Source organism: Caretta caretta, chromosome 1, assembly GCF_965140235.1.
Source record: "Caretta caretta isolate rCarCar2 chromosome 1, rCarCar1.hap1, whole genome shotgun sequence".
Taxonomy (NCBI): Eukaryota; Metazoa; Chordata; order Testudines; family Cheloniidae; genus Caretta; species Caretta caretta.
This window is the reverse complement of record NC_134206.1, coordinates 139119858-139145431: the sequence shown is the minus strand read 5'-3', so window position 1 is coordinate 139145431 and position 25574 is coordinate 139119858. Positions and strand designations below refer to the sequence as shown.

At 43.3% G+C, this 25574-nt stretch overlaps 1 protein-coding gene across 2 annotated transcripts in view; it reads right to left on the bottom strand.

Moving 5' to 3' along the window:
• The window catches only part of NHS (NHS actin remodeling regulator), a 335527-nt gene extending 311421 nt beyond the window's left edge, over positions 1 to 24106 (bottom strand). For both annotated transcript variants that reach the window (XM_048861959.2, XM_048861970.2), the window contains exon 1: positions 23402 to 24106. In XM_048861959.2, the coding sequence (XP_048717916.2) occupies positions 23402 to 23783 (382 nt within the window). In that variant the 5' untranslated portion in view covers positions 23784 to 24106. The remainder of the gene's footprint in view (positions 1 to 23401) is intronic.
• Between the last annotated feature and the right edge of the window lie 1468 nt (positions 24107 to 25574).

Here is a 25574-nt window from a genome sequence, read left to right as displayed (position 1 = left end):
CAAGCCAACCACTAACTATGGGTTTTAGGAAGAAATTTCCCACATGCACAGGTTATTCTTTAGTTATCCACCTTCCTCGTAAGAACCTGGAAGCACCCGCTGTCAGAGGCAAAATATTGGACCATGCTCTCAAGGAGGGTCTGTGGCCAGTAGGTCTGTGCATTTCACACACCCACAGGTCCGCATACACTCCGCGCACACATCCCTACTTGCGCCCTCAGGCTGCCTGGCCACAAAACTCCACTCTGCAACGTGTAAGCTAGCTGTGGAGTCCTTGTGTGGCCCCCCCAGCTCCCAACCTCCCCGGCTTTCTTCACAGCACCAGTTTCAATGAGGTTTGGCCCTTCCATTGCCATGGAACACCACAGGGGCATCATTTCATGCAAAGGCGATGTGACTGCCAATCACAGCATCATCCATAAGCAAGTGGCATGTCCTAAGATATAATTAATGCCCAACACTGGCTGTCACACCCTTTGCCAAATACATAGTGGCATGAGAGGTACCTAGCCTTTTTTTCTGGAGGGCCACGCAATAGCTAATGTAATTTCCTCCAGGACATAGCCCTTATTAGCAGCTGATGAAATAGAGGAGTTAACATGGCACTTTTACCACAAGCCAGAGAGACACGGAGCCTCATTCAAAATGTTTCTATCCCTTTTCCATGCTAGCGGAAGTCTGGACAGGCAGACATTGGGGGTCAGCTGTTTGCTTTCATATTATAGTTTAAGAAATCAAATGCTCACAAGGCAAGTCCCTAAAGGAGCAACTTTATCCTGCAAGATCACATAAAAAAAACTCAGCATGGGGCAGGGGTATGAGGGGGGCACATGTGACACATACATCTCAGCCCACACGTTGCAGAGTATTCTTTGCATCCAGAGGACAGAAGAATATGAAAGGAAATATCCCAGCTTTATACAATCTCTTTGACACAACCCCTCCCCTTCTTGTGCAGTAACTGGGGGGGGGGGGGAGGGAGGGGAAGGAGGAAACAAAACCTTTATTTCTGTGAATAATGAACGAACAATTAGCTCTGCTTACAGCGCAGAATCTTTTTACAATCTCATCAGTGTATCCTTTTTTATTCAGCCTTTTCTCTTGCAGCTCAAACATAATCCGTGCAAGTTCATCCATCACAATATTAGAAAGCAACACAGTTGCTGATATCAATGGCAAGTATCACTTTCATGGAGACACACAGGGGGCTGTCTCATTTTATGAGGCCAGACAACTGAGTGGGATAATCCTCACTCAACGCAACTTCCTACAGAGTGTCATATTCTTCTCACCTGTGACTCAGTCAGGACTCTTTCCAATGTGCCCCCCTGAAAATATTTTAAATTGCCAATTTTGTATAATTTTTTTCTTTTTTGTTTAGTCTTGACACAATTGATGCATTTGCTAATGAGAACACAGTATAAATCTGATAATCTTAAATAAGTGAACACAAAGCACGCTTCTCTATCAGGGCCTCACCATCACTATAAAAGAAAAACGCAAATGCTAAACTGTTTAAAAGGCTATGGTGGAGGGTTCGTTTTGCATTTCCCTTTGTCTTCTTGAAACTTACTACTCTGTATATCTTCTTAAGACGTTTCCAAATAAAAATGACTATTTCCAACCAAATGTTGGCCTTTTGTTTAGGTTTCTAATGAAGTTTATAGCTGACAATCAGCTGCCTTTGTTGACTTCCTTGGTGATGCATCATCAGTGATGTTAGAGATATAGGAATAATGTTCATTAGTTAACTCAAGGCAGATCTAGCAGAGATCACACAATGTTTTTTGTACTAGTGCCACAGGAACGAACATTAACTCATGGGCCAATTTTTTTTTTTTTGACTACGCTTGAGTAAGGTGAGCAAGACTGGCTCAGCAAGAAGAGAGGTAGATATACACATATATTTTTAAAGATAACTGGAATCACGAGACCTGCAAAATTCTAACAACTGAAAAGGTAATCTTCAAATGTAACCAAAGAGCAAGCAGGCTGGGAAACTATTTTACCATCCTGGGAAAATCTGATATTTCAAACAAAATGTTCCCACTCCTAGAAAATCTTGACAATTTTCACAAACCAATAATCCAAAGAAAAGTTAGGTTCAGGTCAATCTAAACATTTTGTTCTGATCACTTCAAAACATTTCATTTCAATTCAATTTTGACCTTTTTATTCTTTAAATTTGTTTTTCTCTAAATTAAATTTTGAAACAAAGTCACTCTGAACCAAAAAAATAACTTTTTTTTTCAAATAGAAAATGTCAACATGGTATGTTTCAACAATTTCCAAAGTTTTTTCTCCAAATTTTTTTCTATATGGGAAACTCATCAACACCACCCCTTTCCCACCAGCAGTCTTGGTTTAAATGAATAGGCATTCTTCAACAGGAAAACATCTAGTAAAAAGATTCCTCACCTGCTTTATCTGAGGGGCATTCAGCACATGAGTGATTCCTCCCACCCCACATTCTCTCAACATCAGGGATGAACATCTTTTTCCACAAGAGATGCCCAGATTATCCTACTGAAAAATGGAGCTGACCTCCAGGGGTTCAAGTAAACCGTGGGTTTAAACTAGGTTGAATGATTCTGCAAAGCTTTTGAAATATTTTCTTCTACTCTTTGCGATTTCTCATGAAGTGGCAGCTAGCAATCTTTGACTTCAAAGATCAGGAAGAGAGAAAAATGGTAGATTTCAAATCCATTACATGCTGTATGCGTCACCTACCCTTGCTATTTGAAGGATTTGATACCTAATTCTGCAATTACAATGTACTTAATATACGTGTCCAATTGACAGGGAGATAGGGAAGGAGATATGCACAGCTATGACAGTGATGGGTGTGGCATATGAACCTAGGTGGAAAAGAACAGAATGGCTTCAGATATTCAACACTGTGCTTGCTACATTATAAGAGATAATGCTCCTTTACTGCACTCAGTGCCTGACCAAAAGCCTACTGAAGTCAATGAGAGTCTGTCTTCTCTGCGAGTTCTTATAATGGATCAGAGCAGTGAAACTGATGCCGATCCTCTTAGAGGATAAATAGAAAAGCATGCCACTTGAGGCTTTTAATCATGGTTCCTCAAGCTTTTAAATGCTTCAAAAGACAAGATTATAGAAGAGTACACAATAAGAACAGAAAATCCCACATAGTCCACTCTGAGCCCTAGGACTGTATAATTCAGAACTACCCCTTCAGATTATTCCCAGGACTGTAGTATGCTGCCTGAATATCTGTAGTGATTGGACCTTGACCAGCTGCCTAGGGTTGCCAACGCTGACTGAAGCTATTCCAGGAGATTTCTTTTTTCCAACATGACATAATGTCATTTTTTTTAAATATCCTATTAAAATCTCCTGGATTGTTTTCAATAGTCACAGGGAGATCAATGACAATTCCGGGAGACTCCAGGCCATTCCCAGAGGATTTGGCAACTCTACAGCTGCCCTGTTGCATAGAACTCATGTGTTCTGCTGGGATGGGGAGTGTTAGCAGAAGGAAGAATCTCAGATTTGTCCTATAGTTCTGTATGACCTACCTACCGAATTTCAGATCTTACAAGCATACTTTAAATAAATAGATTTGAAACAGTCAGTATCAAATCACAGTCGCATTCCCTTCTGGAAATGAAAAGTGTAATCATACTACAAGAGGGCAGGTTTGAAAAACTACAAATCTCATATTGTAAAACTAAGAGGTTTTTTCCCCCTAAAATGAACTAAGCTGCAGATCTGAATGTAAAAGGTAAAACAGGGATCTAACTACAGTGTACAAGCCACCTGCAGATCCTGAAAAAACTAGTTTATAACTGAATCATTCTTCTGAGGGCGTTTTTAAAGTAAAAGACTCATTTTTATGTTTTCTTTCATCTCTTGCAACACAGCAGCTGTAAGAAGAAAGCTATTTTATTTCTGCAAAATCTTTCCCTATTCTTTTTTGAACAGTGCCAACCTGGTTAGTGGTTCAGTCCAAATTGTGCCACTATGCTGCTTACTCTACCAGCAATGTATTTTTAAGAACAGTTCTAACTGAATGGAGGTCAGAACTAAATATAATGCAAGTCTATCATTGTTGGTAAGTGAAGTAGGCTTAATTCTAATCTACACCTAGGCAAAGCAAAACACCATAGTGCTAAGGGACAGGTTGCTATTTCAGTATCTCTCCTAGAACTTTGTGGGCAAAAGCTTAATTTCTGGATGCAATCTGCTCTGACTAGTGCTCCCCAGGGGCCCCAGACAAATCTTATATGATCCAGAAACTTTTGTTGGAGGTTAATTGGGGTTATCTTTCTTCGGAGAGCTCATACGGATGCCATGGACATTTTTTAAAACAAAATCTCCAGGTGAAGGATGTCTACAATGTCTATACTTTCCCACCTCCTTAATGTCTAGGTACAGTGAAAATGGGGGAGTAAACTGTAAATATTACATTAATAATCATAATAAGGTAACAGTTGCAGAGGCAAAGCTACAATCTTTCCATAACTGTAGATTTATAATAGTAAGCTTTTAATGCTGTGCAGGACTCCATTGTAGAGGAGACGCAAGAACTACATGCAATTCTTGTAACATTTGGACACGCTGCTAACATATGGCTATCATGGAGCATTAGGTCTCTCCCAAGCCTGTACTAACAAAAAGCATGTTAGAAGAACTTGCGCCTTCTACAGTTTAAACAGACTCTATACGCAGACACTTTCTTATTGTTGTTGTTTTAGATTAGCCGTGACTATTACAAAAATGTAAGAGAAAGTTAAAATAGATGAAAGAGTTGGATGCAGGTGAGTGGGGGAACAGGGAAGAAACAAAATAAGACCACACACACAAAATTCCTTTGAGTTCACATTTCACACACATGACTGTAATTTTTCCACTCAACAGTACAAGACAAGCTTTAGATCCTGGACTTCCAGCCTTCCTCCACCACCACCACTCCAGCGCAGCCTTCCCCTTTGGGTATCTGTGGGCTCTTTCTGACTCAAGTTAGAAGAGAGCCGCTAAGGGTTGCTAAAAAGTGCAACATTTGCACTCAGCAGCCAGACAGTACACATCAGACATTTATTAAACTTCTCAGCACTGTTTTTAATTAAACGAAGTCCCATGGCATAATCTCATCTTTACCCAACTGTAATTAATCAGGACATGTAGCTTGTAATGTAAGGAAGTGTTGCAGCTCACTCTTCCACCACAATCCAGCTCCTGAAGGAGTGGCAGCTGCAGATGTCACTGTAACTAAAGTTTTGTCTTTGAGGGACAACATCCTAGCATTCTCAATAATAATGACCCCTATTTGTTTAGGGAAGGAATGGAAAATGTCATCTGTATGTGCCGGTGATATTCCTTGGCCAATAAGCACTTCATGGTATTGAAAGCATAGGTCCATTAAAGAGGGAATTATTTTAACGTTGCCCTGTAAGGCCTCAATCCTGCAAAGTGCTAGTCACTTGCAGAGCATACTTAACAATGAATCTTAGGCATTCATGTGTCATCCATCATCTTAACAGCAGAGTGGCTCACAATCTCTCCTGTGTTTATCCTCACAACACCCCAGTGAGGTAGAGAAGTGCTGTTATCCCCATGTCATAGATGAGGAAATGAGACAGAGGGAGATTAAGGCCTTGTCTACATTTAAAAGGTTTGGTACAGCTATGTTGGCAAACCCTCCTACCGCAGATGCAGCTTATGCCAGCAAAACAGTCCTTTTCCCAGTACAGCTTACACTTGTTCCCCGAGCAAAATAAGCTATACCAGGTAAGTGACTTTCTGGTAAATACAACAACATCTCCACTAGTGCTTCTGCTGACATTGCTATGACAGATTTAAAGCAAATGCACACCCCTAACCAACACAGCTATACTGGCATAACCTGGGAGCGTAGGCCATGCCCCAAGCCTGAGCCTTGCCCAAGGTCACACAACAAGTCTCTAGCAGAGCAGGGAACTGAACACAGGTCTCCCAAGTCCTAGCCACTAGACCATCCTTTCTCCCCAGCCCGTTCTAGAGCTGAATATGCTCAGCATTCCCTGGGAAGCAACCAGTGCCTTGTAGGATTTGGGCCCCATGTTTTCACCTGAAGGTCACACTTACTGGTGGCAATTTAGGCCACAAAAGTAGCAGCTTTCCACATTTTCTTGTAATAAATAATCACAGCTCATTGGCACGAAACAGGCTCTAGTAAATAGCACTATGGTGTTTCCAAATGTAATCTAGCTGTCATGAAAGCTATGTCAGAATAAGGCAGGCTTCAATGGATGCATGGGATGAGATGAACCATCTAATTTTATATCAGATCAGAAAACATGGCTACATTTTAAAGCTTGTTTGGTCTGGGAGTTTGACAATGGTAAACTCAGCGCTTACACAGTTAGGGTGATATTCACCCCTTGCAATAAGGGCTAAGTACTTATGTCTCACTTGAGTTTTGATTTGAAAGCTTAAGTGGGACTTGGGCCAGTACAAGGCCATGCAGTACTCAAGTGCTGACTTTCACCCTTAATTAGCTATACAATATCTAGTACGAACAGCCAGCATGTACAATATAAAGAGAGTCTCATTTACAGTGAGATTCCACAGATCGGAACTTCTCTGGCATTAGCAATAGAGAGGCATTGGGCCGAATTTCTCTCCGGAATAATTCTATTGAAGTTAATGGAATTACTCCAGGGATTAAACTTGCCCAACATTTGCAATTCTTTTCCCTATACTATGCAAACACAATACATCCCAGCCCAACGTTATACTGAATCTTTGTGTCCCTTATCCCAGTACATACAGCTAAACTTTCTTTCAAAGCAAAATTACGCAGCGCCCAATGATCTCCTTGTGATCCAGCTATTTAAAGATAAGCACCACCCCTCAAATCGGGCCTTTGGAAAGCACAAGGCAAAAGACTGCAGCATCTGAGTGCTTTTAAACGCCCTGCAGTATACCTTCTAGAATCAATGCTTTACCAAAAGGCCATTCACAGCCACACAGCTTCTTCGTCACCCACCCCATTCCTCCCCCCACACCTTCCTCTGCCCCTCCCTGAAACAATCCTTTCAAAGAATCAACAGCCCAGAAGGAAGGCATCATGCACTGCCAACAAGTGCTTCCCATTGGAACCAGCCACCTCTCAAAAAGGCAACAGGGTTTTAAGGATGCAGCAGACAGAAAGAGGTCAGGATCTGCAAATCTCAGGAACTGCATTAATAACAGTGAGCACAATCTGCCTAGTACCAGCAGCATAACGCAGCAGAAAGGGGATGTACTTTCCACAGAAATGGCACTAAAGTATCTTCCCAGGACAGAACTTGGTATCTTTGGTTCCAGCCCTGCATTGTATGCTGCATGGTCATCACCATGCCATATGGTCAGCACCGTGCTCTGTTCCACTTCCGGGGGACCCCACAGCCAGGATCACTGCAGGATCAGGGCTTGAGTAAATAAAGCTAGGGGCTGGCCAATCCTAGAATCCCAACTGGATCTACAGCCAAGATATTGAAAAGAGAAGGGAAATGGCTTTATGTATTTTAAAGGGAAGGGAGGGCTCCCATCTTGCTGCATAAGATTTTATACAACTCCTGCTAGTTAATGAGCAGCACTCATGTAGATAGATATTCATGCCTGCAGATTAAGATATTCTTTGGTATTTTTGAGTTTAAATCCTCAAAATCAATAAATATGGTCTGAAGAAAAGACTGAGGTAGCAGAATCATCCTATCTATGCCCTGAAATCCTGACCAAACCTTGATTCACATGAGCTCTAAGCCTTCAACTCTGGGATATTTATGTGATATGCAATCTTATCATTCAGCCCTAGGCATCTGCCCATCTGGCTTATGCCGCTGAAATCAAGAAGAACCTGCTACAGGAGTGTAGCAAAAGAGGCCAGAATGTAGCTATATCTATCGATATACAGATGACAAGACCAAGGGCTCGTCTTCACGCACAGCACTACAGCAACACAGCGGCACTGCTGTAGCTGAGCCGCTGTACAGCTTTAGTTAAGATGGTGCTATGCCAATGGGAGTAGCGAATCCACCTTCCCGAGAGACTGCAGCTACGTCAGCGGTAGAAGTTCTCCCAACAACACAGCACTGTCTACATGGAGGGTTAAGTAGGTATAACTACATCACTCTCGGATGTGGATTTCTCAAACCCCTGACCAACATAGTTTTACTGATATAGATCTGTAGTGTAGACCTGGCCTAAGGCTCAACTCTATTTACAAAGGAACAAACTAAAGGGCATAACCTCATATTTTTTGCAATTATAAATATAACCTGCCTTCAGTGAATCTCAGAATTACTCCACTGACTTATATCAGTTTGCATACAATCCTTCTCTCCCTCTCTCTGGAGCATTAATTTCACAAAGTAGCTAGTACTGTTATTTCACTGGGTGGGGTGTTAAACGTTCTTTATTTCATTTTTCAGTCAGTTGCTGCGATATAATTTGGGCAATATATTCAATGGAGAGGTGCCTAAATTAACATATACAAGCACAACCAAAAACCACTAGCCCCAACTCTCCAAACAATAAACCTTTTGTCTGAGATGGTCCATTACATCCAGTAGGAGAGATTCCTCAACATCAGTATCAACTCAGGATATTTAGGCCAGCCTCAACTGCAGCATATAAGTGAGAATATTCAAGGATGGATACTCTTCTCCCTTTACATTTCATAATATTCTCCTTCACCTCTCCTCAAACATGTATACAGATTTATCTGTGGCTTTGAGATCAAAAAGAAACTTATTCTCATGCGAGTCCTCAGATCAGTCTGGAGGAACTGCCGAGAAATGGCCCATACCACCACCTTCTTCCATTGTGGTCTGCACCGTATCTATATTGCTACCAGCCAGCACCATTTTGCTACGCATAGTAGGCTATGCCCCACAATCTTACTGTTGGTGTGCATTCACACATCAATCCACAGAATCTCATTGACTCTAAAGCTTTGGCATTGTCAGTCCACAACTTGCTTCATTATAAGACTTGTTCTAGTTTTTTAAAAACAAACATACAAATATTGTACAGCAAATGAGCTATCTTAAAAGACTGACCGAGACCCACACGGTACCAAACTCTGACCATTTGATGAAATATGTGGAGTTAAAAAAATTAGAGAGATTAATCTTTGCTTTATTTGGAAAGTGGAAATTATACTGTACCTTGGCCTTTTTGTCTGCATCAGTTGCTGCTGGTATGGCTATGACAAGAATTCTTCTTCCCTATATACTCGCGATCTAAGTTCAATATAATCAATGTTCTGAACCTTTTTGCCTTTACATGATGTCCTCTGCCCATACTCATTTCTTTTTATATACTTTCCCATTATGTATGTGTGTGTGTACATACACACAGAGCTGTGGTCCTGCATTAGTCTAGTCTATCTCAACAATTGGAAAAAGGGTTCAATAGATAATTAGATGATGAAGAAGCCATAGGACCACATGTACCACGATATGTCACATCACAATAATGCAACTGCTATGCTAACCCTTCCATCAATTTGTGTTTACTGTCACCCAGGGGTTAGGCTCCAAGAAAAATCACTAAGGGTTGCAACATTTTGTAGCTCCCTCTCATATTTCATTTTAACCAATTTAACCATATTTTAACCAATTTCCTTTTGATTGTGTTCTAAAACAGAACTATGGAACAGTTAGATAAATTATTATTGCTAATGTAAATTAATAATTTGTATTAAATTACAACTGGATTATTACATAAATGAACATTATCCATATTACACCCAGTCAGAGGTTGCTGTAATCCATTCATTAATTTATGGACCCAACATTCTACCTCAAGGAGCATTTCCACAATTCTACATGATACCCCATACTAGATTTTATGTCTGGATTGTTGATTTAGGATATAGACAGATAGCTCCCTAAGTGAGTACACAGCTATAGGAGGTTCAAGGGCATTGGTTATTCCATCTTGTGTACTAAATAAGCTACACATGAGGGGTCAAATTCATTGCCAATGTAACTCAATTTAATGGACTTACACCAGGAATAAGTTTGGTTGAAGATATGTATTTGTTTAATGTCCATACAGATGACAGAGTGCAGATAACTGGTGCATGGTGCTAAGTCTTTCTATTCTGGTTCACATCACATCACATTTGGGAGAATTTTGAGCACATATGACAGTTATGTATCTCTTATACTTACCGGGCCCAATCCCCAGTGGGTATAAATGATTTACATCTGCTGAGGATATGGTCCATTGCTTATAGCAGAACACTTCATCCAAATAGCAGCCAGCAGGTTATTACATGCAAACTCCAGATTATCCCAGTTTGTCTGTACAGATTATCCCATTGTTTGTCATCAAGGCAGGATCAAGACCAAAGTATAACATAAATTAGGAATACTGCTGCAGCCCAAAAAAATAACTGATTTGTAATTTAAGTTGTTAGTTTAGTTGATTTCCCTCACCCTCGCCCCCCCCCCCCCCCCCGTCCCCTTGGTTTAAGCCTGGAATGAGATAGAGTACTGGAGAGCATTGCAACAAAATATACTGCACCCTTAAAATGAAGGAACTTAACACAAGAAGCTTTCAATATGCTAAGGACAATAATCCATTTACAACATCCATTAGAAGCAGGCTTGGTTTGGTTTGGTTTAAATTAAACCTTAGGAAGTTTTCAGCAGTTTATTACCTGAACAAGACAGCAACACATTATTAAAGATAATCAATGAAGAATAAACCACACCAATAAAAATTAGTATCACCACTCCTGTCCACAGTAAGGTGGGGGAGGAAGGGTTGCCTCTACCATTAAAGCAGAGATAAAGGCATAACTTCTGCACTGCGTCTCCTGAGAAATGCAGCACTGAAGATGCAGGGAAGAAGGGAGTTAAGGCAGTAGGAAGGGCCAAAACTAGCCCCTAAAGGAAGTGCATAGAAGACAAAAAATGATTTTAGATGGAAACTAGTTAACCCACCCAGTAATTCTGGGAGGTGAGACGGAATGGAAAAGAGACAGTGTTGACAAAATGATCTGTCCTATGGATGAAACTTACCCTTGGCTTGCTGAGCCTGGGCAAAGCTCTCCATGCCCCTGAATTCCCACAGCAACTCCACAGGTTATATGCGAGTGGAGTGACCATGCAGGGGGTCTCCCACACCCTCTACATGCCAAGAGAGGGAATCTCTGATGGCTTCAAACACTGTGATATAGAGCAAACCATTGGAGCCACATTTGTGCCAGAGGCAGGGACAGCAGCAGCCAAGCAGTGTAGTATGGGGCAGATGGGGAAGAGTGTGTGAATTCCATCCCCTGCAACCTCAAGCATAATCCACTTACCAAGAACTCAGGATTATCCTCAGCTTTGTGAGTTCAAAGGCAAGCAATTGAGGAGCACCAATTCCGCCAGGGAATCTAGTGGTTCACCTGAGAGGTGTACTCTTTTCTCAGAACTTTTATGCATGGTCTAATAACTGATTTAATGTGCATCTCCTGCCTGCTCTGCTGCACTTAGCCCTTCACCAGAAACCACTGTCCACTAGGGGAAGGGAACCTGCTTATGCTGAGACCTGACCTTCCCCTTGCTTTGGGTCAGATAAAGAACCATGGGAGGAGTGGGGGTGGAGGGAAAGGTGGCAAGCTGATTATTGCCTTCTGTTTGGACTCAATCTTATTTCTAGAGCCCTGCGCGGATACAAAATTGTATCCGCATCCAACCCACAAACATGGTCTGTGGATATAAAACAGATATCAGCAAATTTGCAGGGCTCTACCTGTTTCATCTCTACCCCCGCCACACAGAGCATCTATGATTCACACCACAGCCATTTTTGCTTAAAATAAAAAAGCAAGTTATTTGATTTGACCAAATGCTGGGAATAGATTAACATGAATATTAGGTTACAAAAATGTTGCTACTCAGGTTCACTTTTAATACAGTGATTTACTTTTATTGCTGACTACCTTACTTTTATTATCAACAAACTTTAGCCCTCTGCAATTTTCTTATGGCAGCTGCAATTGTATTATGTATTGTATGCTACAGCATCAGAAGAGACAAAATACAAATAAATAAAACGGGGATCCATGCAGAAAGACAATGTTTTTGCATTCAAAGCTACTCAAGCTCTGAGTGTACAAAGCAGTTGGCTAAAGCAGTCCATCTGTTTCCTTCTTGGTACAGCAATAGGCTGACCCTGAAATTACTGAGAGTTACAGGTCTACATGCTGCAGGACTGAGCTCCCAACTTAAAGCTACTTCTAAACATTTGCAAGCTACACAATAAACTTTAGGGAGGGAGGTGGAAAGAACTGACAAGTTATGACTATTTTTAGTACAACACACAACCCCATGCTCATTGGTCTTAATCACATGCACATGTTAACAGGACAGCTTCTCAGCACTTTCTCCCTGCCAGATTCTGAATGGCTACAGTTCAAAGTCCAACTATCCCTCCAACTGAAAGCAAAAAGTAACACTAAGTGGCTTTGTAAGAATTACAGTGAACCTATATATATAAAAGATAAAGAATCACCCTGTGCTGAGAAATACATTGCAGATTCATGCAGTGTTCATTGAATATAGGTGAGTTCCAAGTCCACAACTCCTAATGTAATTATACCAGCTTCTTCATGAGATTTCAATTCCCTCCTGCTTTCCTCCACTCCTCTTTAAAAAAAGGAAGTTTAGGGGGAAAAGAGCGAGGGAAGGGAGAGGAATCTGAGATGTATAAAAAGAATTGTCAAATACACAGATATAACAATTTAAGGTCTCAAGTTAAAATATGGTGGGAGTATATCTGCCATAACATCCATCCTAAAAACATGCCAGTTGTTAAAACAGGCAGTGCATTAGAAGCGGTTAGATATAATGAGAATGTAAACTAAAAGTCTTCGGGGGAGATATTTCAACTACAGCAGTATACACTGGATGCTATCTTTTATTTTAATCATGCTATAAACCCTGCCTTTTTGAACAGCTATCTCTTCTTGCATTTACTTACATACTGATATAGAAATTTAAAAATCTAGAAGCAATTAGGAATGAAGCTAAGACTCTTTTGATGCTAATACATCAAAAGAAAGAAAGAAATTCCCACTCTGCCCCCGAAACGCACTCAGTAACACAGAAAAAGTTCCCCTCTTTCCAGGCTAATCACTGAAGCCACTCCAATAGAGATTCTGATGTCAAACTCTGATTACATGGAGATTGCAAGTGATCTGAAACACAGGTTTTCGAAAAGCCCAGCCCTCTGACTCAGAAGACCCCACAACTGTGCACTTCTGCTGTAAAAAATATTCTCACAAGCTGATCATATTTCCTCCACTTCAGACACCAAAACATTGCCATTAAAGATCAATGGGGACCATGAAGTGGTAATCCTTCAAATTATGGAAAAGATAGAGAGAGTCTTTGACAGGGTCGGCGCCAGGACTGCAGGGGGTGGGATAACAGATGGGGACCACGCCCTGGATCTATCAGCATTGGAGCCCCCAATGTAGTAAAGAATATTTGAGGAATGCAGGAATTTCCCAATGCAGTTGAAGAATCATCCTCATTTGGGGGAGCACTTACATTTAATTCACAGATTTCTTAATCTACCTCATCTCCATAAAGGTCCTTTTCCTTCTCACCTGGTTCTCCCATGTCCAGTCTCACCTTTAAAAGCGGTGGAAGTATGGTAGAGCAGCCCTTTCCAGGTACAAAGCAGCTGGTTACCCTCACTGCACCATGATGTTACATGGAGGGCAGCGAGTGGGCACTGATGCACCCACAGCAACTTTCACTTAGAGATTCCTTCACACCTTCAGCCAGCCCTAATGTACTGTGCAGGGTGACCAGATGCCCCTATTTTATAGGGACAGTCCTGATATTTGGGGCTTTTTCTTCTATAGGCACCTATTACCTCCCTCCCCCATCCCAATTTTTCACACTTGCGGTCTGGTCACCCACCCAATGTGCAGTAACATTACCTAATGTGCAATAAGGGGATAAAACCATAGCCATGAGGTGAATTACTCTTATGTATCCCAATATATGAGACGGCGACGGACAAAACGCTAGCATTCTGCTTTTAATAGATTCCCATCAACTGAGTTGCTCCACTTCGCTGCATTTGCACCATTCAAAGTTGTCTATCGGCTGAGCGCTGTGACCTGCACTGAGCAAACAATTAAAAGGAAACTCTCCTGGAGAACGCATTCACGCTATCTTTGTTCTAGCAAGTAAATAACCAGGGCTAGGTTGGTGCTGTTTGGCTGCTAAACCACAAGCTGGGCTGGGCGGGGGTGGGGCTGGAGGAGCTCTGTGTAAGTGGGAATTCTGGGGATCGCTGCTTGTCTCAGGTACAATATTTCCAGGGGTGCTGGAGAAAGCTATGCCAGAGCAAAGCCTGCAGTGCCTTGAAACAAGCTGCACTCTCCTATACTGACTCTATTTTGCTGGCCAGCTTGAAGGGAAGGCGCAAAGCCCCACTTCAGCAGCAGCAACACTCAGAAAAAAAAAATCTTTCCTGGTCCTGGCACTCAGGGCAGCAGCTTTGGCTGGCTCATACATGGGGAAGCATGGTAAAGAATAGCTTCTTCTGTCTCTTTTCCCCATCCTTGCATATCTATGGAGGCCAGCCATAATCTGATCCTTACAATATAAAAGTCATAAAACAGGCAATTCTATGCAAGAAATGTAAAAAAAAAGTCAGATTTTGTTGAGCCAGAGCAGCGTTTGAGACGCACCGTTATATTTGATACTAATGTTTGCTTCCAATAATTCCTTCCCTTAGTTCAAGGACATTTCAGAATTAGCCAATAGGTTTTGGATACACTCCAGGCTCTTCCCCTTCCCTCCCACAGAAGTCAAACTCCCATCTTTCATGTGTGGAAGCAGATAGCTAATTGACTCTCCCACATGATCTCCATCACAAAGAATTTAAGTAACCACAGTCTCTTTTACCTTCACTTCCCAGCCCCCAAGACAATCTATTTTATAAATGAATCACACCAGAAGGGGGTAAGGAGGTAGAACCAAGAGCAAGATGTTAAAAGGACACACAAAGACCACAGAGTTTTACCCACATTGTTAAACTATAAAGATTCTCAAATAGTCACCAGATGCAGGCTGTATGAAAACATATACTCATGTTATCAAGCCAGCTCCTCAATTGGTATAAATCACATATACACCTAAGTCCCCTCACACCAGTTTCACACGTGTGTAACTTCACTGACCTTAATGGAGTTTATACCAGCTGAGACCCTCATTCAATATCTCTACTTAACATATAGGGCCTGTTCTACTTTCACAACAGTGTAAGTCAGGAGTAGCTCCATTAATTCCACTAAAGTCTACGAAGTTACCCAGGTGTATGACTGGCATGAGATGAGAATCCAGCTCTGAATATTTTTAATATATATCAGCCTCTCTCATCAGAAGGGCTCTTCAATTAGCAATAAGAACCCGAAACAGCCATATTCCTCTGCTATTTAGGAGTTGTTTAATTTTCACTGTTAAAGTGCTTGAGTAAAACCCTAGCACCATTGAAGTCAATGGGAGTTTTTCCCTTGACTTCAGTGGGGCCTAAATTTTATTCCTTTGTTTTATTTTAAGAAGGATAGATTGTTATATATGACACAATGTGAGTCAAGGTGGCAACCCAAGATTCCAGAGCATAAGATCACTGCAGACGTGCTTTTGTAAGAGTCCTTGGTATTAGTTTCTACCCATTGCTTACAATAGATTTAAAAAGCCTTCCACCTGACTCTACATATTTTTCTCTATTTCAGAAACTAAGTTGCATCATTAATTTGTAAACAAAGACAATTACTTTTCTTTTTTGAATGACTGTGTGCAGTCTAATGTTATTGTAAGGCACGGAAACTCTTACCTCCTGGTTTTCCTCTTCCATTTTTTATTGTTCCGACGCTAGCAAAAACTAAACACGCAAACCATCCTTTCAGTTCTCCAAATCCCACAGTCCCTGCTCATTTGACATCAGCCCTCCAAGCCTATAAAAAGCAGAGCAGTGGGGGAACTCTCCTGCTTTCCCATACCACAAGAGAAATCAACTGAAATACATAATGTTGGATCATGTTGCATTAATTGAAGAATTACACTCAAGAGTGCCATAGAGAAAAGTGTTCTAAAAAAATAAGGTAACTGATAAAGAGACAGAAATCTTGTCCATTTCCAGAAGGACGAAGAACTGTGCTCTATTATTCACTGGTTTTGAGTGTGAGGGAAAGACATTACATTGAAGGCATTGGTTATCACATCCAATGTACAATTTTTCTTTCCAGGTTTGTCTACGGGCCCCAGACTGAGTTCCTAGTTCAAATGACTTAAATAAAATGGGGGAGGGAGGGCAAAAAGAGTCATTGAGGCTCTGTGCTACCTCACATACCTTAGATTACAACAATGTGCTTTTCCTAAAGCACAAAAACCCAAAACATCATACCCTACTTTCAGATGCTTCAGGTGTGTCTTGAACTCAGAAAAGCATTGGAGTACAGAATTAAGGAAAGCTGAAACTCTATTCCTTATTGTGGTTACTGGTATTGGAAACAATACAAGACATAGGATGGTCATCCATTCCTTATCTCCTATCATGCCTCAGCACAATAGGAAGAGCACAGAATGGAGTTGCCGTCTAACTGAATTCATTTGTCTCAACCTCACAAAAAACAAAATATAGCTATTATTTGTTGCTTTTTAATGGTTTGCTTCCAATAATTCCTTCCCTTGGAGCTTGGCTTGTTTAGTCTAACCAAAAGAAGGCTGAGGGGAGATATGATGGCTCTCTATAGATGTATCAGAGGGATAAATACTACGGAGGAAGAAGAATTATTTAAGCTCAGTACCAATGTGGACACAAGAACAAATGGATATAAACTGGCCATCAGGAAGTTTAGACTTGAAATTAGATTAAGGTTTCTAACCATCAGAGGAGTGAAGTTGTGGAACAGCCTTCCAGGGGAAGCAGTGGGGGCAAAAGACACATCTGGCTTCAAGACTAAGCTTGGTAAGTTTATGGAAGGGATGATATGATGCAATAGTCTAATTTTGGCAATTAATTGATCTTCAACTATTAGTGGTAGATATGCCCAATGGCCTGTGATGGGATGTTAGATAGGGTGGGATCTGAGTTACTGATCGCCATATTTGGGGTCGGGAAGGAATTTTCCTCCAGGGCAGACTGGCAGAGGCCCTGGGGGGTTTTCATCTTCCTCTGCAGCGTGGGACACGGGTCACTTGCTGGAGGATTCTCTGCACCTCGAAGTCTTTAAACCACAATTTGAGGACTTCAATAGCTCAGACATAGGTTAGAGGCTTGTTACAGGAGTGGGTGGGTGAGATTCTGTGGCCTGTGTTGTGCAGGAGGTCAGACTAGACTATCATAATGGTCCCTTCTGACCTTAAAGTCTATGATTCTATGTTTAAAAGGATGCCCCCAAAGTTATTTTAAAGAAACACCAATCCTTAAAGAGGCTGGGGTTTCTGATGAAGCAAACCATATCCGTTCTGAAGCTCTCTGGACAACTTCATTTAGGGGATTCTTTACAGATTCCATTTCAGCAGTAATTGGGACTTCAACATAATAAAATGAGAAGACACTATCATCATCTTCACTTAAGATCTAAATAAAAGGTTTTGTAAAAAAAAATGGTGGTGGTGTAGGGAAAGGAGCATGCAGATCATCATTATGGATTAAACATGTCATTGCAGTGCTGGAAACTCAGCAGCATTCTACCCACAGGTGGGAAAAGAGTGAAACTGACAAAAAGCAAAAGTGAAACTAACCAGTCAATTTCCAGTGACCAAGCCAAGTTAAATGTAATAAGTAAGCTGCATAAGCATATGCTATAAATGACTGAATAAATTTGCAAGTAAAGAATTTAAGATATTATTTTGATCTTGGTACTGTCCCTTTAAAGGAAAAAATACCAAAGTAGTGAAACTCCTTGTAGCACTCTAGAGCTGCTCCTAGGAACTTGTGAAAAGCATAGTAACACAAGACGTTCCCTTGTTCCTTGGTAGCCACAGAACTGAACCTGGCTATATAGCAAAACGCAGAAGGAAGAAGTGAGGCTCTAGTCTCGTGGATTAAACTTTTAAAAGATGTTCATTTTCAATAAAATATTTATGCTTTTTTAAAAAATAAAAACTCAGCACTTATGGAATTCTTAGAGATCACAGGACTTTAAAACTCCATTGCCTACTGAACGCTGGTTACTAGTAAACCTTCCCTGGCCAGTAGGGTGACCTACATCATCAATTTTTGCAAAATTGAAGCTTTAATTTAAAAAGTGTTACATTTGTAGTCCTTGGGGGTATGAAGTAACTTTTCCAGATATGAAAATATGCCTTGCTGCTTTCCTGAATCTGCAGACAGATCCTGTGCTTCTACTGATCCTCACAGCTTTCTCAATAAACAACACAGTAAAACTAATAAGATTCTCGGTAGTTTCATTGCTATTAGAATCATAGACTATCAGGGTTGGAAGGGACCTCAGGAGGTCATCTAGTCCAACCCTCTGCTCAAAGCAGGACCAATCCCCAACTAAATCATCCCAGCCGGAGCTTTGTCAAGCCTGACCTTAAAAATATCTAAGGAAGGAGATTCCACCACCTCCCTAGGTAATGCATTCCAGTGTTTCACCACCCTCCTAGTGAAAAAGTTTTTCCTAATATCCAACCTAAACCTTCACCACTGCAACTTGAGACCATTACTCCTTGTTCTGTCATCAGCTACTACTGAGAACAGCCTAGATCCATCCTCTTTGGAACCCCCTTTCAGGTAGTTGAAAGCAGCTGTCAAATCCCCCCTCATTCTTCTCTTCCGCAGACTATCAGAAAGCTGTAGTAGGCAATAGTGAGACTGCCAGGAATCGTGTCACTATCATCTTGCTTTGGTTTCTGAAAACTCTAGCAGCAGCAGCAATCTGTGGTGGAGTAGGACAAAAAAATATTGAGAGCGAGAGAAGGGTAGAGAATAGTCAATTTTGGAGTAGCAGGGAAGGAAAAGAGAAAGCTCTTTCCTGTCTTCCAGCAGTAGGGTGGGATGGATTCAAATTTCTTAGACCCCTATTAACCAGAGACATTCATGAAAGATGGAAAGTTAACCCAGATCCAGGAACTGGACTATGATAGGAATCCTAGTAATGAAGTGGGGGTGTTTGGGGATGGGGTGGGGAGAAAGGGACAATCTTTCCCTTGAACCTAGATGATGCCCTTCTGCCAACATTTTTAGTTTATTCCTCTAGCTAACAGGTGCCTGGTAAATTTCCCAATCCCCATTTCTAAGCAGAAGTGAGAGGAAAATTAGAATCTATACAACAGAAAAGCTCAAGCTAAATTAAAAAAAAAAACAGTCCTGAGGTCTTTATTAGTCAGATAACTATGACCCTGAGACAAAGAAGTTAAGACTCAAAGAAGACTGCAGAACTGGGGATATGCATTATTGTAAAACCCAACAAAATGTCACTTCTAATATAGTCCTTGAAATTTTCTGCTGTGACTTTCCTATGATCCCTAGTCAAATGTTTTATGTCAATAATGTATAAATCTTCAAGTTTAAAAATGTAAAATATGTTACTTTCTGTAATACTTATATACACTGCTATTATACACTAGTTTTAAGAGACTTTTTCCTGTTCTTTACAGCACCATTCATCTTTTTGATTCCTCAACAGTGGTAACCTGACTTGTCAATATATTGGGTCAAATGACTACCTGATATAATTATTAACTTCAATAGGAATACTCCAGAGATGGATTTGGTCAATTATCTAGATGTCTTCATAACAAAATCTTGTAATCTGTCTGGCTCGTTAGGAAAGAGAGAAAAAAGTCCTGAAACTTCACTGCTCAATGTTTTGAGCACCTCTGCTAGCAGCCTAATAATTGGATGGTATTATTCTTAAATCATTGTGCTGCAATTTGCCGTGTTATTACACCAAGTGTTTGTACAGTAGCAAGACAGACTAATACTTATAAACATAAGTCTTTTTAAAATGTACTTCATCTGCGATTCTAATACCATATTGCACAGCATCTCAGCAAATATGGCCAACATATCCTGATATGCTAAAAGTACTGGGCCAAATTCAACCTTGGTATTACTCCATTGATTTCAATGGAGTTGAGCCAAATTCATCCGTTGAGTTCAGTGAAATAAAATCAAGGACGAGTTTGGTCCACCATGTTTAAAAACAATTGCATAAGGTTTTGCCAATAGTACTAATGAATGAGGAAGGGTCTGTGGACGGAAAAACTGGACATGCCATCTTCATACACTGTAGGATGGGATGTGTGCTTTAATGTGCAACGTGGATTAGTCTGTGAATCATACACTAGATACACAGGGGCGTAGAGGGAAGATACATGGTACTAGTACATGAGTGTGGAGAGGTGGTATGTAGGTGTGAGTAGCTGCGTCAATGCGACACAGTATATACATGTGAGAAGTAGGGACATTGTCCCTGGGCTCCTCCAGAAGAGCATTCACATGATCTAGTCATCCAGGGGGATCTCTACAGCTTCACTATCCAGGTGTGGGTGTGTATGCATGGGGAAGTGGGGAGAGAGAATCAGCAAAGTCTTTCCCCTCCAAAAGAGCTGAAAATTTAGCTCCTGGCACTATTAAAATGTGGGTAAAAAGCCACATTCTGCTTTTATCAACACTTGGGTAATGAAGATCATGGAGCTACACTAATGTAACATCAGTGTGTCATACTGTAATTTGCATACAAACTGCATAAATGCAATCCATGGGGAAGGGAAGAGAGGGAAAAAAAACCCTCACAGGGCTAGATTCGGCTCCAGAGTAATTCCTCTGATCTCAATGTAGTTACTCTGGATTTATACTGGTATAAATGAGAGCAGAATGTGGCCCAAAGAGGTTTAGTTTCCTCACTTGGTCCCCTCCTTTCATCACACAATCCTCTTTCACACCACACATTTCTAATCAAAGAAAAAACCACTCCAGTTATACAATAGTATTCACCTGAAACAGAAAACCTTCTCTCATCATCATGGGCCAGATCCCCAGCCAGCGTATATCAGCATAAATCCACTGAAGTCAGTATGGCGCTACGCTGATTTACTCTAGTTGCAGTTGAGCACTTCATTCTATATATCTGTTTTGAACACCTAGGGCATGCTTCTTTTCACCAAGAAGTTCATTGACTCACAAGAGGGTTAAATTCCAACTCTACACAGGCGTGAGAGAGAGGAAAAATCAGACAATGAATTTTAAAATGTCATGTTCACTTCCAAATATCTTTTTAAAAGACTGGCCATATTTCAGCCTCATTTAGCCCCTGTAAACTGGAGTAACTTCACTGAACTTGGTGCAGCTACTTTGGATTCATACTGGAATAACAGAGCAAAATCTATTCCCATGTTTCTCTCTGAGTAGTGCTCTTATATAGATAGCAAGAGAAGAAATGGACTCAACATATTTTACTGTGTTAGCTCAGAGTTTGAGACAGAAATCTTACCTAAGACAATTACATATTCACAAATATTTGGGAAATGTACACATCACTAAGAGTCTAAAAATGGTTCTATTCAATTGTTGTTAACATAAGCCACATTCTGAAGGTATTAACAGCTGTTAGAAGTACAGAGCCTGTCACTGCTTTTGACTGGAGAGGAAGCAGGATTAAAGCACTCATTGCTAATAACAACAGTCCAATATTGCCTTGACCACAACAGATCTAATTTTTTCCAGGATTCCTCAGGGGTTGCTCTTCAAAACAAAAGTCACTCCTCAAACTTCATAACTTTATGGCCTTGAAAACTGACCACAGATTTATCATTTTTATTATTTCTACTTAAGAGCTTAGAATTTTAAGCAGGATGTCAGGAATATTCTTAAGGATAAGGGAAATTTGCACTGACAGGGACAGGGGGTAAATGAAGGTTGGGTTTGGAGAAGTATCAGAGATTCCTGGGTGGGGGGGGGAAATCCCATGGGCACCTTTGTATAAATCCTGCAGCATCTCCTCTGTCATAAGAACTGCCATACTGGGTCAGACCAATTGTCCATCTAGCCCAGTATCCTGTCTTCTGACAGTGGCCAGTGCTAGATGCTTCAAAGGGAATGAACAGAACACAGCAATTATCAAGTGATCCATCCCCTGTCATCCAGTCCCACCCAGTTAAAGTTAGAGGTTCAGCGACACCTAGAGCATAGGACTGCATCCTTGACCATCTTGGCTAATAGCCATTGATGGACCTATCCTCCATTAATTTATCTAATTCTGTTTTGAACCCAGTTATAGTTTTGGCCTTTGCAACATCCCCTGTCAAATCCTTCGCTGTTGACTATGCAGTCCCAGAAATCCTAGTCAGGAAGCTTCTTATGTAAGTCAGAAACCACTGACATCATCTTTCTTGATATTGGAATGGTCTGGTTGCACACCCCGCGCCCAGGAACACACTGATACGCATTGTTTTGTGTATAAATTCACACACGAAAACAACCAGGTTGGGGAGCTGTCTCTTTGACACTGGTCAACGTCAGCAAATCAAGTGGGTCTGTCGGACCTGAACGTTGGGAAAGTACAAGCCTGACGAATTCAGGCATTTTCATCCCTTCAGCGCTGAGAGCTGAGGTCCTTTTCCCCTCCCCGGACCCCTCTTTTTGCCACACACCTTCCAGCCCCTTGAGCAGGCATTTACTTATCATGAGGAATTCAAGAGCAGCGCAACCCCACTCCGGCTGGTGCCTGCAGCCGCAGAGTCAATGCCTGGCCGCACCGTAAGCGGCCGGGGCTCACTTATGGCAGCCAGCGACTCCTGAGCGAGGCGGGGATGGCGCGCCCAGGGCTGGGACGGGTGAGGAGGCGACTGGTGGATCATCCCATACCACCCACCGGGTGGAACAGGCAACCGCGCTGCCGAGCCAAACAGATGCTCTCGCCCTGGAAACCAGCGGTCCATTTCCCAACTTTCCACCCAGGTCCCCTGTCCCCCGTCCCCCGTCCCCGTCCCCGTCCCCGTCCCCCCCCGGGCAGATCCAGCCTGCAAACACCCGTCGCCTCCGCCCCCAGGCAGGGGTAGGGACTTCGGGCCATTTCGCAGAGCGGCTGGTTTCTTTTTAGGCGGCGATGCGGCCAGGAGGAGCAGGGCCAAGCTGGGACCAGGGTCTAGGAGAAGCGTGCGCCCCCCACCCACACCCCGCTCCCCCGATTCATTCAACTTCACAGCTCAGCAAGTCCGTCCCCTGGTTTCAGTCGTTAAAGCACCAACTTTTCTCGCTCGGAAACCCTCTCTCCCCCTTCCAAGCGCCCCGGACAGAGCCCATCCCCTCCGGCTGCCCCCCAGCTTCATTCCCAGGCGATCACACACACACAGAGCCCCCCACACCACCAAGGCTTAGCCCCCCCCCCCCCCCCGCACAGGGGGCCGAGGCGCGGCGGGCTACTCACGCACTGCCTCCTGCTTGGGATCCAGGCTGCGCAGCACCCCCTGCACCCCGCCGATCTTGCCGTGCAGCGCCCGCACCCTGCGCTGGGCCAGCTGCAGCTCCGACTCGATCTCCTGGAAGAGGGTGCAGGCGTGCCGGGCCACGTCGGACAGCTGCCGGAGGATCCGGGCCAGGGCCCCGTTACTGACGGAGCAGAGATCCAGCATCGTCAGCACCGCCGCAGCCTCCTTCCCCTCCGCGGGCACCACGGCGGCAGCCTCCTCCGGCTCGGGCTGCGGCTGGTCCCGGGGCTCGGGGCAGCCCAAACTCTCCTCCAGCAGCGAGGCGGCCGGCAGCTGCCGGCACAGCCACTGGGGCTCCACGATCCGCTTGGCGAAGGGCATCGCCGCTCCCGGGGCTCGCCAGCCAGCCACACACACGCGGATCGCGGCAGCGCTCTGCCCTCCCCGGCCCCCGCCGCCCAGCGAGCCCCGCACGCCGGGCTGCTGCGCTCTCCCGAGTCCGCTGTCACTTGCTAACAGCCGGCACCGGCGGGCCGGGCGTCCCCCATGGTGCGCGCCCCGGGCGGCGTCCTCTGCCTGCGAGCGGCTCCCTCGGCTGGGCGAAGTCACCGGCGCCCAGCCCCGCTCCCCGCTCCTCTGAGCATCAGCTGCCCGGGCGGCGAGCTCCCCGCCTCGCTCGCACACGGCGCTGGCCGCTCCGAGGTGGCGGATTGCAACGGGACGGGCGGAAAACCCGGAGAGCGGAATCCGCCGAAAGCCGGGGGGAGGAGGCGAGAGACACGGGGAGGGACGAGGTGGAGGAGAGACTGGCATCGCCCCTCTCCACCACAGGGAGTCACTGCAGGCGCCCCAGGCTGGGGGGCAGACGGGAGCGCGGCCAATGCCTCCAAGGGAAGGGGATTTTTACCAGCGTGGGGGAGGCTGGGCTGGGAACGATTTCCAGCTTGGCAGCAGGTCGGAAAACATCAGTTTGAAGATGTGTGCGGGGAGGGGGAGGAAAGCTCCTGAAGTCTCCCAAGGCAGAAAGGCAGGAGTGTGAGTGAGGCACAATTGAAAAACAAAACCCTCTGGCGCGCCCTTTGCTGCTGGGGCCCCTTTGAAAATGGACCTGACAGTGACTAGAGAGGTGTTTTTTAGTGGGCCTGGTAAGGAAAGTTAGAGTGGATGATGCATCTTTCAGCTGCTGCAGGTTATAACCTAGGTTAGGGCAGAGCTCATTGCACAATCAGGCCCTTGCACTGCAAAGCCTTAGGGGCAGGGACTGCATCTTTCTAGATGTCTGTACAGTGCCCAGCCCCTGCGGGCTCTAATTCTGGCTGGGACTTTGGGGGCTACCACAGTAATAATAATATACTCTGGTAAAGTGACAAGTTTACTCCCCTCTCCTAGACAAGCACATTCTGCTGCAGTGTGGGCACTAGCGAAATATTCATATGAAGAAAAACAAATGTCAGGTCTTTCCCCCCATCTACCCAAGACAATTACCGAGCAAATCTTTGCTCCTTTTCAAGAAACTGAGGTATAGCAGAGGGGATAAGATATGGGCATGTGTGTCAGAATATGAACTAACATTCTCCAAACTCAAATATGAACTACTCACTCCAGAAGCAGGAAAAGCAGAGCCCCTGGAAAAGCTACTTTTCAGTCTGTTAAACAAGAGATATTGTTTCTGACAAAAGACGTTCTATTTTGGAGTGTGATATTCTGGAAAGCCAGGTCCTAATCACCAAATGTAACATCTACTCGTAAAGTGGAAAGATATTACTAACCGATATTTTACACAGTGACACCACACAACTGTAAGGTAGTGGCTTGGCCCAGCCCACGAAGGACCCACTGCCACACTCAGATTCTCTTTCCAGGTACCGTTTTATTTTCCAGAGGCAAAAAGAACCCCACAAAACCCGCTCCTTGGCTCACCCTGGGCTAGAGGTCTCAGGGGCAGGGGTGCTGGAACAATTTTTATAGTGCGGGTACTGAGAGCCATTGAACCAAACTGTAAACCCTGTATATGATGGAAACCACCTCAAGTCAGGGGTTGCTGCAGCACCACCCAAACCCCTAGTTCCAGCACCCATGCTCAGGGGCATTTCCTCTTCCCCCTTCCTGCTTCAGGGCCTATTGAAGGGTTCCTTCTTCCTCTCTCAGCTGAGCTTCACCTCCCAGGGCCTT